Source organism: Anabrus simplex, chromosome 2 (genome assembly GCF_040414725.1).
Source record: "Anabrus simplex isolate iqAnaSimp1 chromosome 2, ASM4041472v1, whole genome shotgun sequence".
Lineage (NCBI taxonomy): Eukaryota > Metazoa > Arthropoda > Insecta > Orthoptera > Tettigoniidae > Anabrus > Anabrus simplex.
Window position 1 is genome coordinate 707,940,686 of NC_090266.1, and position 16,771 is coordinate 707,957,456.

General features: G+C 38.4%; 1 protein-coding gene across 4 annotated transcripts in view; it reads right to left on the bottom strand.

Annotated features, from left to right (window-relative positions):
- The window catches only part of LOC136864388 (armadillo repeat-containing protein 10), a 194,326-nt gene extending 179,422 nt beyond the window's left edge, over nt 1–14,904 (bottom strand). For all 4 annotated transcript variants that reach the window (XM_067141321.2, XM_067141322.2, XM_067141323.2 and 1 more), the window contains exon 1: nt 14,622–14,904. In XM_067141321.2, the coding sequence (XP_066997422.1) occupies nt 14,622–14,757 (136 nt within the window). In that variant the 5' untranslated portion in view covers nt 14,758–14,904. The remainder of the gene's footprint in view (nt 1–14,621) is intronic.
- Nucleotides 14,905–16,771: the final 1,867 nt, after the last annotated feature.

Below are 16,771 nucleotides of genomic sequence, written 5' to 3' on the forward strand. Positions count from 1 at the left end.
CATTTTAGCTTCCCTTATGCTGTTGGAGCTGTAGACTGTAGGCTACTCATGTACAAATTCAGAAGCTACATGTTCATGGGGATGACTACATTTACAGAAAAGGCGTCCCTAGCATTAATGTACAGGCCACTTGCATTGGAAAAGAAGAATTCAACCAGTATAGATGTATCAAGGCCTGACTCTGTCCATGACTCCCGAATTTGGAGGAACTCTGATGTTTGCAGAGTTATGACGCCTCTGTTGAAGTCGAAGGGATGACAATTCCTGCAGATCTTCCAAGTTCCTTTATGTCGCATCGACACAGATATATGCCTTTTCACGAGAGTTTAATCCTGATGTAAACAAATAGGCGGAGCACTTTGCCTTAGCACGTGAACATAAACACAGTTGATTGGAGAAGCAACCGTCGTACTCACTCGACGGTATGCGAGCTCGAAGGAAGGTAGTACGTGGCATTTATTTTACTTTATTTTAGTTTATTAAATTTAGAGAGTTTGGAACCAAATTAAAATATGGTTGTCATACATACCGGTATATATATGTATTTTATATAAAGTAGTGATTAAATAACGAGAAATGAAGGCACAAGGCGTGGTGTAATACAGGAAATCTTCTCATAGTGAGGGAAAGTCCCAAGCTGTACAGCGTGGAGATAAGGTGTTGCATCTTGCAGTAGCAGTCAGTGTCAGTATTCATAGTGAGAGAAATGGAGCAAGAGGTAGGACCATGGCGTGTAGTGAAGCACAAAAGAGGAAAACCGCTCAGAAGTGACCATACGCAGTGCATTGTGAATGTGTTCAATAAACTAAGTGAATAGAATCCAGGTTTAGTCATTTATTCAGAAGTTCAGATCTTCGCACTTTTAGCATATGCGATGCGCAACCCTGTAGTCCGAATACGAGACGTTGACGGGGTGGAGGTCGGTACTAAACGCTCAGCCAATCACAACTCTTCCTTTGGCTGAGGCGTGGACATACCATGTTTACATCAGGATTAAACTCTTGTGAAAAGACATATAGGTCTTATGGTGATGATGGGATAGGAATGGCTTAGGAGAAGGAAGGGGCTGTGGCCTTAATTAAGGTACAACCACGAAAAACCATCTTCAGGGCTGCCGACAGTGGGACTCGAACTCTCTATTTCCTGGATGCAAGCTCACAGCTGTGCAACCCTAACAGCACAGCCAACTTGCCTGGTCCTGCAGATCTGGCTCCTTAAAAAAAAAAAAAAATTTCAATTGTCAATATACTATTTTCATAATAATTTTTGTTATTTACGTTATACCGTTTTCCTCAATTTACTAATGTCTTAATGTTCAGGCCGATGGTATGGTTATTCTCCCTCTGCATCAGATTCATCAGCCGCTTCTCCCATTATTTTAATGATATGGGTTTGTTTCCAGAACGCTTTAATTCTACTTTATATTTTAGTCTTGTTTTCATGTTTTGTAATTTCTTACCAACAGTTGTTGGATGGAAATATTTAAGTTAAATTTAGCAAGTAGTTCACAATGAACTGCATTTTTCGCACTATTTTTTGTGCTTCTTATCCGCTAACAGTGACTTTGAAAACAGAATTGTATGTTCCTTTAAAATGGAGATAAAAGCAGACTGGAATTCCACACTGTCTTCTGCCATGTCGAGCACTGAACAATCCGGAAGTCACTGAAGTGTTATATACATGGCACGTGCACGACCTCACTGAATGGCTGCTCCAGACACTCTGGTTTATGCTGCGCTTCCGCTCTACATTTTTATTCACTACAAATGCAGAGTGGAGGCTCATCAGCAGGGAGACACTCAGACAGCACACGCTCATTTTTATTCACACCACCCAAGGTTGCACTGACAAATTGTCAAAAACTGAAACATGTTGATACGTGAGTAGTATGCATCAGGTAATTAAGTAAGTCGCATATAATGCAACTGCATATCGTCGTTGCCGGGAAAAAACCTCCTACATGTCAGAATTTGTGAAAATGAGATTTTAGCACCAAGAGATTCAGAATGGCTGCCACTACGAAGTGGCAAAACCTCCAATGTGTTAGAAAATATTAAATGGGTTAAATTCCACAAAATATTGCACCTCCTATGTGGCTTAGCATTTTTATTGCTGGGGAAAATCTCCTATGTGCTTGAAGGACACATAGGAGTATTATACCTTGGTCCACACTGTTCACGCTACCAGGAAATATCTCCTATGTGTTGAGTCGAACACGTTAGTGTTATACTTTTCCGCCTTCTGCTCGACAATGACAACTCTATAGGGATTGTTTACTTTGTATGGCGCCAGATTGAACAAGTAGACGTCAGATCTTTTTCTGCCGCTTCTACTATTATTGCTGCAGGAACTTTATTGTGAAGAGAAATGTTCAGCCGTGGAAAGAAGATTCTACAAATGGCACTGGAGATATCTACAAAAGATTATCAGTCAGACAAAGGTAAGTCAATTAATAAACAGTGATGAAAGCATGATGCATTGCAAATCTTAAAATACCAAAAACACAAGGGCTATCCCAACTCTATGCACATTTAAATAACAACTACTATGGATTGTAAGATGACATTAGTATGATCGTTTTATTTCCTTTAATATACCACAGGTGCATTTGTAAAACCCACAACAGAGACAAATCACTATGGAAATGACGACACCCCTACCAAGGAAGAAATACTGGACGACGTGATGGATGTTACAAGTTCTGCAGCAGGTACATATGAATTATAATACCAACTTGAAACACATGGATATCATAGAAACTATGTTCAATATGAATGTTGCATTATTGGTAAACAAACAGTCATGTGGCCTCTAAAATTGATCTACAAAATAATCCTCATTTCCCTTTCATCTAGAAGAACTTACCGCATCCAGAGTGGCGATGTCTGATAATGACTCTACCAGCACAGCAAGAAATGTGGAGGCAATGGAAATCGCCTGCCCTATAATAGGTATGTTTGAAGTTTTACAAGCCTTCTACTTAAACATAAAATTGTGACTAATACGAGTACAAAGCAATTAGTGTAAAATCTGTGACGTTGACAAATGGAGCCACACGAAGGATAAAAACTGTGTTCTAATATTAAATCATTTATTTCAGATTTAGAAGATCTACATGACATGTCTTCCATTAAGTGGAATGTAGAAGAAGATGATCTCCAAAATATACTGAACTCTCATAAAAATAGAGGGACACCGAAGACCGAAGATACGTCTAACGAAGGTACGAAAACTGTGAGTGAGGCGCTGGATCATTCCGAAATGTCTGTTGGTAATACTGATATACGAAATGTAAGCGCAGAGAAGAGACTCAACCACAAAGCAAAGGAAAAATCCCATTCAAATAGAATCTTTGGCAAGCCTTACTTAGGCTTACAGCAAAAGGCTAAAGTAATCACAAAACAGGCAAGAAAATTAGGTAACAGATGCAAACATAAAGAACTTATAAAGACACAGAAGACATTCCTTTGCGGTACAATCAACGAGGAGCACCGATGTCAATTGTTCAAAGATTTCTGGCAGATTCCATCCTGGGCTGAAAAGAAGGCATACATCAGAGGGCTTGTCACCACTAGGAATGTTCTCAGGAGGCGCAAAGAAACAGCAGGCAACATCAAAAGAAAGAACGTAGGCCATGATATACATTTAACTAAACCTGACGGAGAAAGTGTGCGTGTTTGCCAAACATTTTTCATAAACACTTTGGGAATTGGTGAGGACAGTTACAAGAGATGGACACATGTAAAGGACGTCGAACATATTTCAACTTCTACTGGTAAGGGAGCAGATAATTCAGACACCGATGCCCGAAGCAGTCCATTGAAGAAACGTGCCCAAGAAAAGCAGGATGTACCTATGTCCATCAAGAAGAAAAAGAAAATTGAAGACAAGAAGATAATTCGTGAGTGGCTTGGAGTTTTACCTAAAGTTCCCAGCCATTATTGTCGAAAGTCCACGAAAAAGGTATACGTTGAGCCAACTTTTCGATCAAAATTACATATGTTTTCAGTCTACAAGGAATGGTGTGACGAAAACAAATCTCCGAGCTGTAGAACCCTTTTCATGGATACGTTGGAAGAAGACAAAATTGATATTCATCTGCCTAAAAAAGACCAGTGCGACATTTGCTGTGCATATAAAGTAGGTCAAGTAGAAGAAGAAGAAGAATATCAAAAACACCTCCTAAGGAAAGACGAGGCTCGGGAAGCGAAGAATAAAGCTAAGGAGGCCAGTACTGATTATCATGTTCTGGTAACAATGGATCTTCAAAGTGTTCGTGTCCTAAGTTGCTAGCATCCAAGACATTCTACAGGCAGAAACTTCAAGTACACAATTTCACAATTTATGATCTAAGAAACGGTGATGTTACACTTTATGTATGGCACGAGGGCAATGGTGGTGTAAGTGCAAATGAATTAACATCATGCATAGTTAATTTTATTGAAAATTTGCCACCTCCAACCAATAAGGTTACCTTAATTTCTGATGGCTGTAATTATCAGAATAGGAACAAGGTTTTAGCCAGCGCCTTAAGTAATGCCGCTAGATCTAAGAACATCACCGTGGAACAACTGTATCTGGAAAAGGGGCACACATGATGGAATGTGATAGTGTCCATGCCACTCTATAGCACTACTTCTCTCCACCAATTAATTCGCCCATGGATTATATAGCAAGAATGAGGCAAGCCAGACCCACAAAACCATACAATGTGAAAAGTGTCGACTTCAGTTTCTTTAAGGATTTTGAGCATAAATCAAACCTCCTATCATTACGGCCTGGAAGAAAATCTGGCGACCCTGTAGTGACAGATATCCGCCAACTGCAGTACTTACCTGATGGAAGAATAAATTACAAATTGGAACACACAGCAGAGTGGGAAGAACTTCCACAAAGGAGGAGAATGAGTTTTCCAATTGGTGAACCACGCAGTTTGTACACTGCATAATTGCCAATCACAATATCTAAGTTCACTCATTTGCAGGAACTGAAGCAGGTAATTGAACATGACCACCACTCTTTCTATGATAATCTTTCTGTAAAGCCGGACAAGTGAAAAGTTCCCAGAAGAGGACAGTGATCAATTTGCACAGTATACATTTAATAAAATACAATTAGGAACAATTGATGTAATAAAATTCAGCTGAATAAACTGTAATGATTCATGTGTTTGAGTAAAACTTCAATATCATAAAAGCTTCATTCTTAAAGCAAAATCTCCTATGTGTAATTTCGTGGAAACCATAACCTCCTATGTGTCAACGTAATGAACAAAAATTAAATATCTGGTGAAATAATTGATATTACTGCAGTTAAACAGTACAGGGTTATAAAAAGACAGGTACAGAAGGGAACTAGATTACTTCGATTATTATGAAGTGAAGTATTATTATATGAAATAGTTTTTTGTCTCTCCTGAAAAATTTGTTATTTTGCACATAGGTTTTTTTCCCGGCAACGACGATATTTATGTTAAGTTTTCTCTTCGTAGGGCACATTTTGTGTTTTTCTCCCATGAAGATATATTTTGGGTAATACCAGAAAATATGACATTTAATTATACATAACAGCATCTTGTCCATTATACATGCCCTGTCAGGAAGACTAAGTTGATTATCTCTATGTAGGCTGACAGACAAGTTGGAAGCCCGTTCCGCTCATGGACATAGCTTGTATGCCTGTAACCCAATTAAGCACATACTAATTGTTGGATGTTTACTCATAACAGAGATGACATTTCCTCATTTCACAAACACCATTTCCTTCATCATGAGATCTGTTTCAGCTTGGTTATGCTGGAACAGGTTTGTGATTCACAGTAAGGTAAAAGGTAACTGTGTTGTTGCTGCTTAACTTACAATGCCCAAGGTGAAGAGAATTGTCAGTGAAGTATTGAATGCTTATGTTTGGGAATTTCAAAAAATGTTCAACAGATGGAAATGTTTTATTTTGAAAATAATGTAACACTAAGGTAATCACAAACAAAAAAATTATGAAGTTCAATATCACCTTCAAATGACAAAAAACAAACAGAAAGAGAGCTTGGCTTTTGGGGGCATGCTAGCTGGGTTGCAATCTGAAACAAAAACACCAGCCTCCTCTTACTGCAGCTCTTGGCAGGCATACTATTGCCTAAGCTAAAGAATAAGAACTTACTAAAAGTTTCTAGAGGAATGCATGAAACAATAAGTCAATAATTAGATTTTGTTGTTGTTGGTGGTGGTTAAAGGTTGCACTAACTCAGATAGGTTTTCAATGACTACAGAATAGAAAAGTTCTAGGACAAGGGAGGAAGCAGCCATGGCTTTAATTAAGGAATAGTGTCAATATTTGCCTGGTGTAAAAATTGGAAACCATGGAAAACCCAACTTTAGGCCTGGCAGGGTTTGAATCCACCTAACCATCTATTGACTATAAGCTTAAAGCTATGCAGCCTGTACTGTGCAGCCAACTCGGTTGGTAAAACAAATTATGTCCCAAAGCTTAACACGATGACATTAGGCAATCCAAGGGAAAAGGCTGGTGGAAAATATATTTGGGTCTCACTGGACAAAACAATGGAGAAAGAACAAAATAACTTTAGTTCAGAACAGAGGGACAAATCATATCTGCTAACTATTGATGTGCTACTGGAGGGGAAATCTTCAACAGTTTCTGTACTTTTCAATTATGAGTTCAATATTTTGTGGCCATTATGGTATGTATTCCATATGATTGTGCTCTTGTGGCCAGCACATGCTTTTAGTACATAGACTCTCGAGTTGCTGAAATGATAAAATCTTGGCTTTCCCGAAGTTAATATCTTGATATTTGCAGTATTCCTGAAGGCTCGAAGTCGCAAGGAAAACATTTGGACATATCTGATAAGTGCCACTGCAGCCTTCACCAGTTACAATGATATGGACCAGGCGAGTTGGCCGTGCGCGTAGAGGCGCGCGGCTGTCAGCTTGCATCCGGGAGATAGTAGGTTCGAATCCCACTATCGGCAGCCCTGAAGATGGTTTTCCGTGGTTTCCCATTTTCACACCAGGCAAATGCTGGGGCTGTACCTTAATTAAGGCCACGGCCACTTCCTTCCAACTCCTAGGCCTTTCCTATCCCACGTCGCCATAAGACCTATCTGTGTCGGTGCGACGTAAAGCCCCTAGCAAAAAAAAAACAAAAAAAAACAAAAAACAATGATATGGGGAATAAGGTTTTAAGCTGCAGCTTACTATGCTGATATATTTGCAGTTAATTAAAGCGGAAGTTGAATTCTATACACAAATATTGCGTTTCTCAATGTTACTTGCCCTCTCTAACTCCAGTAGCATCCATCGCCTGTTTTCCTCCTCTTTCTCCTTTTTTGTGTGTAATTATTCTTGTTTCTTTCTATGTCCTTCTGCAGATACTTTGCCCATATCTCTTCATCTTCTTTCTCTCTCTCTCATTGCTCTACATTTAACCATCCAATTCTTGAATTCTGTAGAATCAACCATCTCTTTTTCCACAGCAGAAACATTCAGACATTATAGTTTTGACTATCAATGAGGTTAAGTTTTAATCTAGAAGTATACTCTAGACCAGGGGTATGCAAGATATGGCCCATGGGCCAATTCGACCCGCGAAGGCATTTTGTTTTTATATTGTGCTTAAGTTTCAGTTTATGTTATTCGTAGATACCGAAAAAACACAGTAAGATTTTTTAATTTCCAGAGAAAAGAGATAAACCACAGGAACAATCTCCGAGTTATTCGTAATTTTCTTCTTGATGTGATGTTTCTTTCGCTGGATTGTAGGAAAGTTCTAAGATGCATAATTTTTTCCACCTTAAAATTATGCAAGGATTAGGCTTTATCCATTTGTTTCTTGGAATTACAGCTGCTGACTTCCCCGGAGAGTGAAGACCTTCTGCATTCCACACTGGATTATATAGGCTTATAGTATTATACAGGTACAGTTATCTTGGGACATCCACAGGAAATGGCCAGTTTACAGCTGGAAAGTGCTTTGGGAGGTTCACAGTGGTTTACTACTTTAATGTGAACTAACATTCTTATGAACTAACCTACTGATATTTAACCCTTAATTAGTCGCTCACGGATATTTCCTCCGGGCCGATAACATTTTGTACGGTACTGAACTTCCCAGGTGAACTGTGGGTCTCCCCATCCCTATACCTTTCTCCTTGTTCATTTGGACTCGTCCTGTCAGCATTTTGGCGCAATTGTGCATCCTGTGTGCGAGTGTGGGTTTATTGTTTTGATGAGTGACATCGCCTGGAAGTTTCCTCCGTGCGATTAAATCAATGACCTTATATATTACTGCATATTTTTTTTTATTTTTGGAGGTCGATGACCTTGTTTTGTTCTAAACTATTTAAGAACAATATTATTTCATATCTCATGATGTGATCGCCGTAGGTAACGGCAAGTCTCATGAATTTAATATCATAAGATCATTCGACAAAGTTAAGGTCTACAGTATTCTGCTTTTAAATCAAACAAACTGTGTAAAAATAACCTACAAGTACTAAAAAGGGTTTCTTTTAATTATACCGAAGAATACTGCAAACGAACACGCCAAAACAACTTCTCAAAGGACGAAAATGACGTGCATTTTTAACCCCAGAGGTTACCTCCGTGCGCGACTAGTAATGTAATAATTTTCGCATGACTAGACAAGGGTTAAAGTTGTTTTACTAATTTCTTTGTGAAAAAAGTCCCTTTCCAAAAGTAGAAAAGTGGACAGTGTGTCATGCTGTGAGGAGCAAACCTCTCATTAATTGTAAGTTTATCCCAAGTTACAGAGTACTGTTTACTTTTCTCAATTTCTTTTGTATTGAGTGTCAGGTTCATGTTTGTACTGTTGAATAGCCATGTGAGAGGTTAGTTAATTGGTTGGTGATTGAACCACCTGGGTGAGTGGATGTATTTGTGTGTTAGGGAAGGATGGGAAGGTGTGCTGGAGAATAATGTGGCCCGCGGTTCATTTAGGAATCTGCCATTTGGCTTGCCCACAAATTAAGTTGAGCACCACTGCTCTAGACTAATCTTGATCCATTTTAACATCCGTTACAGCTTTTAAAAAAGATAAATATTACCTAAATAAATATTACAAATGTAGTTATAGGTTATTTAAGATCCAGTCATTCCTTCCAGAATTTATAAGCTATAAATTTCATTTTTGTTCCATATTGAAGTGCAATTATAAAAAATTTAAAAAAATTGACCTTCAGTCAGATTTTGACACAGTGGCAACTGTATAATGATAATCACCTTCCAGAAGTTTTGGCAGAGATCAAAATAATCACAACACTTTCAGAATAATTAGTAAACATTCCTTGTAATGGGTGTGCATCATATAGTTGCTTCAATCAAATTTGTGTAAATTTTTTTTTTTTTTTTTTTTTTTTTGCTAGGGGCTTTACGTCGCACCGACACAGATAGGTCTTATGGCGACGATGGGATAGGAAAGGCCTAGGAGTTGGAAGGAAGCGGCCGTGGCCTTAATTAAGGTACAGCCCCAGCATTTGCCTGGTGTGAAAATGGGAAACCACGGAAAACCATTTTCAGGGCTGCCGATAGTGGGATTCGAACCTACTATCTCCCGGATGCAAGCTCACAGCCGCGCGCCTCTACGCGCACGGCCAACTCGCCCGGTTTGTGTAAATTTGAAACAGTGTTTATCTTGAATGTTTTGATTACTAAGCTGAAAACTACAATACTGTTTCTTTCTTTCCTGCCACAAATGGCAGTCGAAATTCAGTAAATGTGCCCTAAATTTGATAATGGATTTGAAACGGTACAAATCTCATGTGGAATACCTTGTAGTCGAGAGATGTGTTCACTACGAGAGCCATGGACCCACCCGCCAGCCCCCAGAAGTATATTTACTTTTATAACCTAATGTAATTTGTTATCCACCATTCTTCATTGCTGAAGCACGCAGTAGCATTTTCAATGGCTGAGACACAATCGGATATGACATCATTCCCAGCAATCAAGTCAAATGCATTCCATTACCAACCTGCACACAATAAAAACACAACTAATGGTTTTGTCACCAACCGGATCTAACCAATCCAGACCAATGGCTTTGTCACTAACCCAAATGAAAAAGTTCCACTGTTGGCAGCCTTGTGCACTGCACATTCACGTAAACTGCGAGAAAGAAACAAAGGACAGTGCAATCGCACCTAGATGTCTCCGCTGAAAACGTGGCCCAGTAACTAAACTTATGCCTAAATTGATTCTATCAGCAGTTTCATTCACTTGTTCCTGACTTGCCAACTTCAGTATACAGTATTTTCATTCATATTTTGACACAGTGGCAACTGTATAATGATAATCACAATGAAGCACTCCCTCCCCCCCCTGGCACTGCAGCCCATGAAGGGCCTTGGCCTACCAAGCGACTGCTGCTCAGCCCGAAGGCCTGCAGATTACGAGGTGTCGTGTGGTCAGCACAATGAATCCTCTCGGCTGTTATTCTTGGCTTTCTAGACCGGGGTCGCTATCTCACCGTCAGATATCTCCTCAATTCTAATCACGTAGGCCGAGTGGACCTTGTACCAGCCCTCACGTCCAGGTAAAAATCCCTGACCTGGCCAGGAATCAAACCCAGGGCGGGGGGGGGATCCGGGTAAGAGGCAGGTACGCTACCCCTACACCACGGGGCTGGCCACAATGAAGCACTTAAAGATACGTAAATACTTACTTTGTAAGTTTATATTAAAAATACAAGTTTCGATATGAATTTTTCCCTGAAATTCACACTTTTAATGGATTTTACCATTTCATGTCTAATTTAATCTACCCTTACTTTTCCCCTCCATTTCTAAGATTTTTTATTATTGTCCATACAGGTTTCCCTGCCGCCTAACTAAGCCGTTCCAACTTATTACTGAAATCTTCCCGTGAAGACTTCTTAGATTTAAAAATTATTTGTTTCATTTATGTACAATTCCCTGCCAGCACCAGTCCTTGTGCAGCTGGGTATTCATTGAGATCAGCCCATTGCGAACGGGCTGGCTTGACTTAAACACAGGCAGCTTATGTGCCTAGCATACATCACAGTCAAGTGAGACAACAAACAGTTTATGAACTTAACCATTGTGGATTGATTTTATAATGGTCCGTACTGACTACAATCTCTATTCCAATAAATGTACATTTAATATTTAAAATCAGCTTTGTCGATACTTAACAAATAATTATTTAAATAACTGTTATCACCTAATAAACCATACATGTTTCGAGGACTTTACTGTCCTCTTCCTCAGGGTTTTTTTTTTCCACACTACCAAATATCTTTTGGACCTCTTTACGTATTATTAAACACCAAACACCAAAGTTCTACACATCTCTTAATTGATATCTAATGTGTGTCATAAAAAAAAAAAAATATATATATATATATATATAGGCCTATCATAAATGTCATAAAAGAAAACTAAACTACACTATTCTATTTACAATCTTCTTAAAATGTCATCCTTGTCTGTTACCTAAAAATATAATTAATGTATTAAAATTTGCATCTCTTCAAATTTTACTAACATCTTCCACTTGAGGGATTACGTCAGTTAAATGTTGCAGGCATTTTCATGTCCTCGAACACTCCCTAGAGTGGTAGCTCTTTACTTCAATCTAAATGGATATGCTGTTGTCCATACATAAATGTAATTGGCCTTGACCTTACCATCGAGCAACATGCCTGTCAGTAGAACATCGATATCTGGATCTATATCTTTCTCCTCTATTAGCAAATTGGACAATGATATTTTGACACCCGAATCTGAATATGGTCTACTCAAAGTTTAGTGCTTTCACTTTGCCCTTGACCTTTGTTGGTTGTCATCCAAAAAAAAATGTAAACTTTATTTTATGACATTTATAATTTATTTTATTTCATTTATGACACACACAAGATGAACTTGAACAACACCATGCACTCGTTCCTTTTTTAGAGTGACTGTAAAACGCCCAACTGAATTTGTTTGAGAAGCGATCTGATTAGCTAACTTCAGCAGCTGATAAAATGACAACACCGCGAGATACTGAATTAATAGGTTCAATTTATTTATCGATATGACCAACCCTCTTGCGCTCGTATAACCGGTGCACATTGTTTCCGACCACCCTGTATAACCTGAATTCTGCACGGAAAGATACCAACGTGTAAACATGTTCCCGGACATGGACAACATCGAATTTTGAGATGAGGCACGTGTTTACTAGACTAGCGGTACACGGTTTTCATCATCTCATCTGTACGAACACATCACACCATGAACCAACTGAGACGTGCGAGTGCAACTTATGCGGAAAAACACGTGAAGGTTACCACATAGAGAACTGTGCAGGAAAAGAACTAACTAAATCAATTAAAGACTATGCAAACCAAGGCACCAGAGCGCAAACTTGAAATTACTTGAATAATTTATATCTGTATGTAATTTACCTCTTTTTTGTCTGGCCATTTGGTTGTAATAAAAGTATTATTATTAAATCATCTTTACATCAGGTAAAGTATTAAATATTTAATCAAGATGGTTTAAAATATTTACATCAAACTCTATACTGTAACTACCTGGATGTACATCTACACTGACTTATACCGCAGAATTGGACAAAACAAGATTTCCTTGGATAATATAAGACTTCATAAGAGTAGAAATGTAACATCCATTGCAAATGGATTGGCTGAGGGGGAAGGCAGGGATGAAATGGCTTCACAGAGTATAAGATTGGCATGGAATGCTAGTAAGGTGCCTTCTGACTGGATGAAAGCAGTAATTGCACCTACTGTATCTATAAGCAATGGAGCAGGAAGGATTGAAACAACTATACAGGTACATTATTGCATTGAACAGTATACCAGGCAAGGTGTTCACTGGTATTTTGGACGGGAGGATACGATCAATGGTTGAGAGCAAGTTGGATGAAAACCATACAGCTTCAGACCACAATAGGGGCTGTCAGGATGAGATTTATAGAATGTGCCAGGTAACTTTAAAAGTGCAACAAGAGGAACAGACCATTATGTTCGTTTTATAGATCTAGAGAAGGCATATGAAGGAGTACCAAGCGAAAAGATGTTAGCCATACTGAAGGATTATGGGATGAAGGATATTTTATCAACAGCAATCAAAGGCATTTATGTTGACTTTTGGGCTGCAGTGAGAATTGATGGTGGAATGAATTTGCAGTTCAAGTTACTTACAGGAGTTTAGACAACACTGTCATTTAATATCTTGAAAGTGGAAATTAGATGCAATGAGTATGATATTAAAATTAGGATTTCTAAGACTGAACTGATATCATTACAGAAGAAACCTAAGAGAACTGAATGTCAGGTTGGGAATACAAGCCTGGAACAAGTAGATCATTTCAAGTATTTAGAATTTGTATTCTCCCAGGATTGTAGTATAGTGAGAGATTGAACTGAGGTACAGCAAAGCTAATGTTGTGGTCTTGCAGTTGCGAGCAACAGTAATCTGTAAGAAAGATGTCAGCTCCCAGATGAAACTATCTTTACACCAGTCTGTTTTCAGATAAATTTTGCTCCATGATAATTAAAGCTGAGTGAACTCAGGATATCTTATTCATACATTAGAAGTAGCAAGAATTGTTATGTGAATGATGTTGATCCAAAAAATATCACTGTAATATTTGTCACAAATGGAAGATAATAATTGCTTTCACTCAAAGAAAGTCTCCAATCGGAGGTGTGAAAATAGGAAACCATGGAAAACCATCTTCAGAGCTGCCGACAGTGGGATTAGAACCCACTATCTCCCTGATGCAAGCTCACAGCCGCACGCTTCTAACCGCACGGCCAGCTCGCCTGGTGGCCACAAAGCTAGTTACAAATTGACAATTATGAAGGCATTCAGTGAATTCACAGTGGCTTGTAGACTGAAGGCTGAAAGGAATAACAGTCTATAATGAAGATATATGTATAAGGCATATAGGCCTGTTAGGTTTTACACTCTCGTATTTATAACAAATGCCCATAATACTAGACATATACTATGAGCTCTGCTTTCTTCAATGGAATGAAGCAATGTCTTTTGGAAAACAACTTTTACCTGCAGTTTGTCAGCTTCACATAGCATAAACAGACTTGATTTAATGATGGCTTCAATGTTTATATCTGAGTAAGTCAATCTGAGGTAGGCCTAATGTTCAAGAAATTATATCACATGACAAAGAAGGGAAAACATTTTGGTAGGCCTACATATATAACTGAATACGACAGTTGCTGTTGATCCAACCAGGAGATATTTAACAACTGAAAAGGGTGGTGGGAAATGTGAACATGAAGCCACTGAAATGCACGATTGTTACCGAGCCTAAAAATCACCAATAGTGACCTGTATACTGCTTCAATAGCAAAAACATTTCTCCAGTAATAAATTTCAAAAGCATGCTGCCACTACACCGTACTGTTTGGAAGACTGGTGGGAAGAATAGTTCAAAAACCCACGAGTAGACTGACATATCTATATGCGGAGCAGATTTGCCATTCCCTACGAGAACGTAAAAATCCGACACACACAGTAGTGTAACCATTCAAGGAAATGCAAAGCTTTCACCAGAGTCAAACTACCAAAATAAATATATTCGTTGCATTACCTTCTCCGTCTCTGCGACCAAGCTTCCGACAAAATGCTGTGCGTACAACAGAATATCCAACATACGCAAAACCGGCAAATATTGCAGAACACAGAGCCACTTTATTAACAGTCTTGTCTCCAGATGATGATGCCATTTCGATCTTAAATCTAAAACTGACGCTACAAGTAATTTAGAGGATAATGTCTACAACATATCGCCATTAATTCCTCGTTAATGATCATACAACATATCTCTAAGGAACACATGAAATTAACACCCTCTAATCATCTTTCCTGCCGTAGCCATGAAATTCCTCTTCATTTTTTTCTCCCGAAGCAGATGACAAACAATACTGCCAACAGGACTTACTACAGTGTAAAATTTCCTCATAACCAACTGGAATCATCAAATTTAGTAACGTAACTGGTATCAGCAAATACACTATATTATTAAACATAATAGCGCACAAATGTGCAAAGTTCATTCTTTGCTGCAGACTATCAGCAAATACAGTAGATTAGCCTTGTTAAAATGGGAGACAATTCGCAAGTGGCGCTCCTGGTGGCGTGACCTGAAAATTCGCGCTAAATTCAAATATCAATGGAAATGTATATACGGAAATTGATAAATAAATTACGTCTAGAAAGAAAGTGTTGCTAAAATATTAACTTCAAAGTTGCTAAAGCAATTCTGGATACATGAATGAAGAATTATTTAACAGGTTATTATTTAAAGACTCAAATTAGACATATACTGTAATCAAGATGTATAATGGACTGCAGTGAAAGGGCTTGATTTTTCATTTATGCATTACTTTTTTAGCTTTAGCATACCTGCCTGAACATTCACGAATAGACTAATCTTTTTTTCTCATTTAAAAGCACATTGTATATCACATTAGGACACTTATCAATAAAAATATCTGCACATTCCTTACACACATGATTCAATGAATTTACATTTAAGAGCTGGACAATTTTCCTTTTAACTTGAAGCCTGCTAACAGAAAGAAAATCTATAAATTTAGCCGCAAAAAAAATTCAAAATTCCCCTATAAGCAATACTTGCAATTACATCAGGGTAAAGCAAATTTGTATCATCATCATCATATTTCTTAAATCACCCATATTTTCTTCAGTGCTTGACAACGCATTACGGCATTCCAAATGGGGGTAACTTGGAACACAACCAGCCACACATATATGCATATGCATTTTCCTGAATTGAATCAAAACCCACAGATCATACTTACAACAACACATCGGTATTGAAGGTTAACTGCTGCACTAATACAATAAAATACGCTTATTATATTTTATGCCAGTTAAAATATGGGTCGCGCAGGTCAGAAGTTTAGGAAGTAGATCTTCTATAACATATCTTTGTAACTGGAAGAATATATATGCAAACACAGTATTTACTTACATTTTCTTGCCACGAGGGAAACGGAAGAAAGAACTCGAATCCTTCTGCATTTTCATAGTTATTGCAGCCAACCCAGCATATCTCTTTCCACTCATATTGAGAGGATATATAAAGGAATGACACACGCCATTTACTTATGTCAGCTTACTGCAAACGCATAAATAACCCCAAAAACTTCACAAACAAATACACGTGCTCTTATGACAGAATCAGTAACTCTCAGGTCACTCCGCTAGATAGACCTCTAATTGCTGTCCCTCGATATCTCGCAGAGTGTCGCGCATTGTCTCTACTATATTTGCTATCAGTAACTTTACACTTTGCGCAATTACTGAAGTGATATCGTTCACACTTCTTACCGCACAGGACACACGTACAGTCTATAAAGGGCTCATGAAAACCTTTTCGCGTGTGATGAAAGCCGTGAATTGCCAGTCTGTTTACTGGGCTCCTTAAGTCGTAGTTCGGTCCGACCTAACTCCTGTTGATCATGGCTTCATCAATTTCTTCCCTTTTCCTTCTTCTGAGTTGTAGGAATTCTGCTTCCTGTTTGGTAGAAGGTAGCTGCAGTCTGAGTACTTCTATAAGAAAAGGTTCCTGCGCCAGTACGTATGCCATTCTAGACGGTGCCATTTTTGATATGCCTAACGTTCGTTTGAGAAATCTGGTTTTCACGTTCTCTATGCAATTTAAATCAGTTAGCGTGAGATAATCCCAGATTAGTTCCAAACCATAAGTGATAA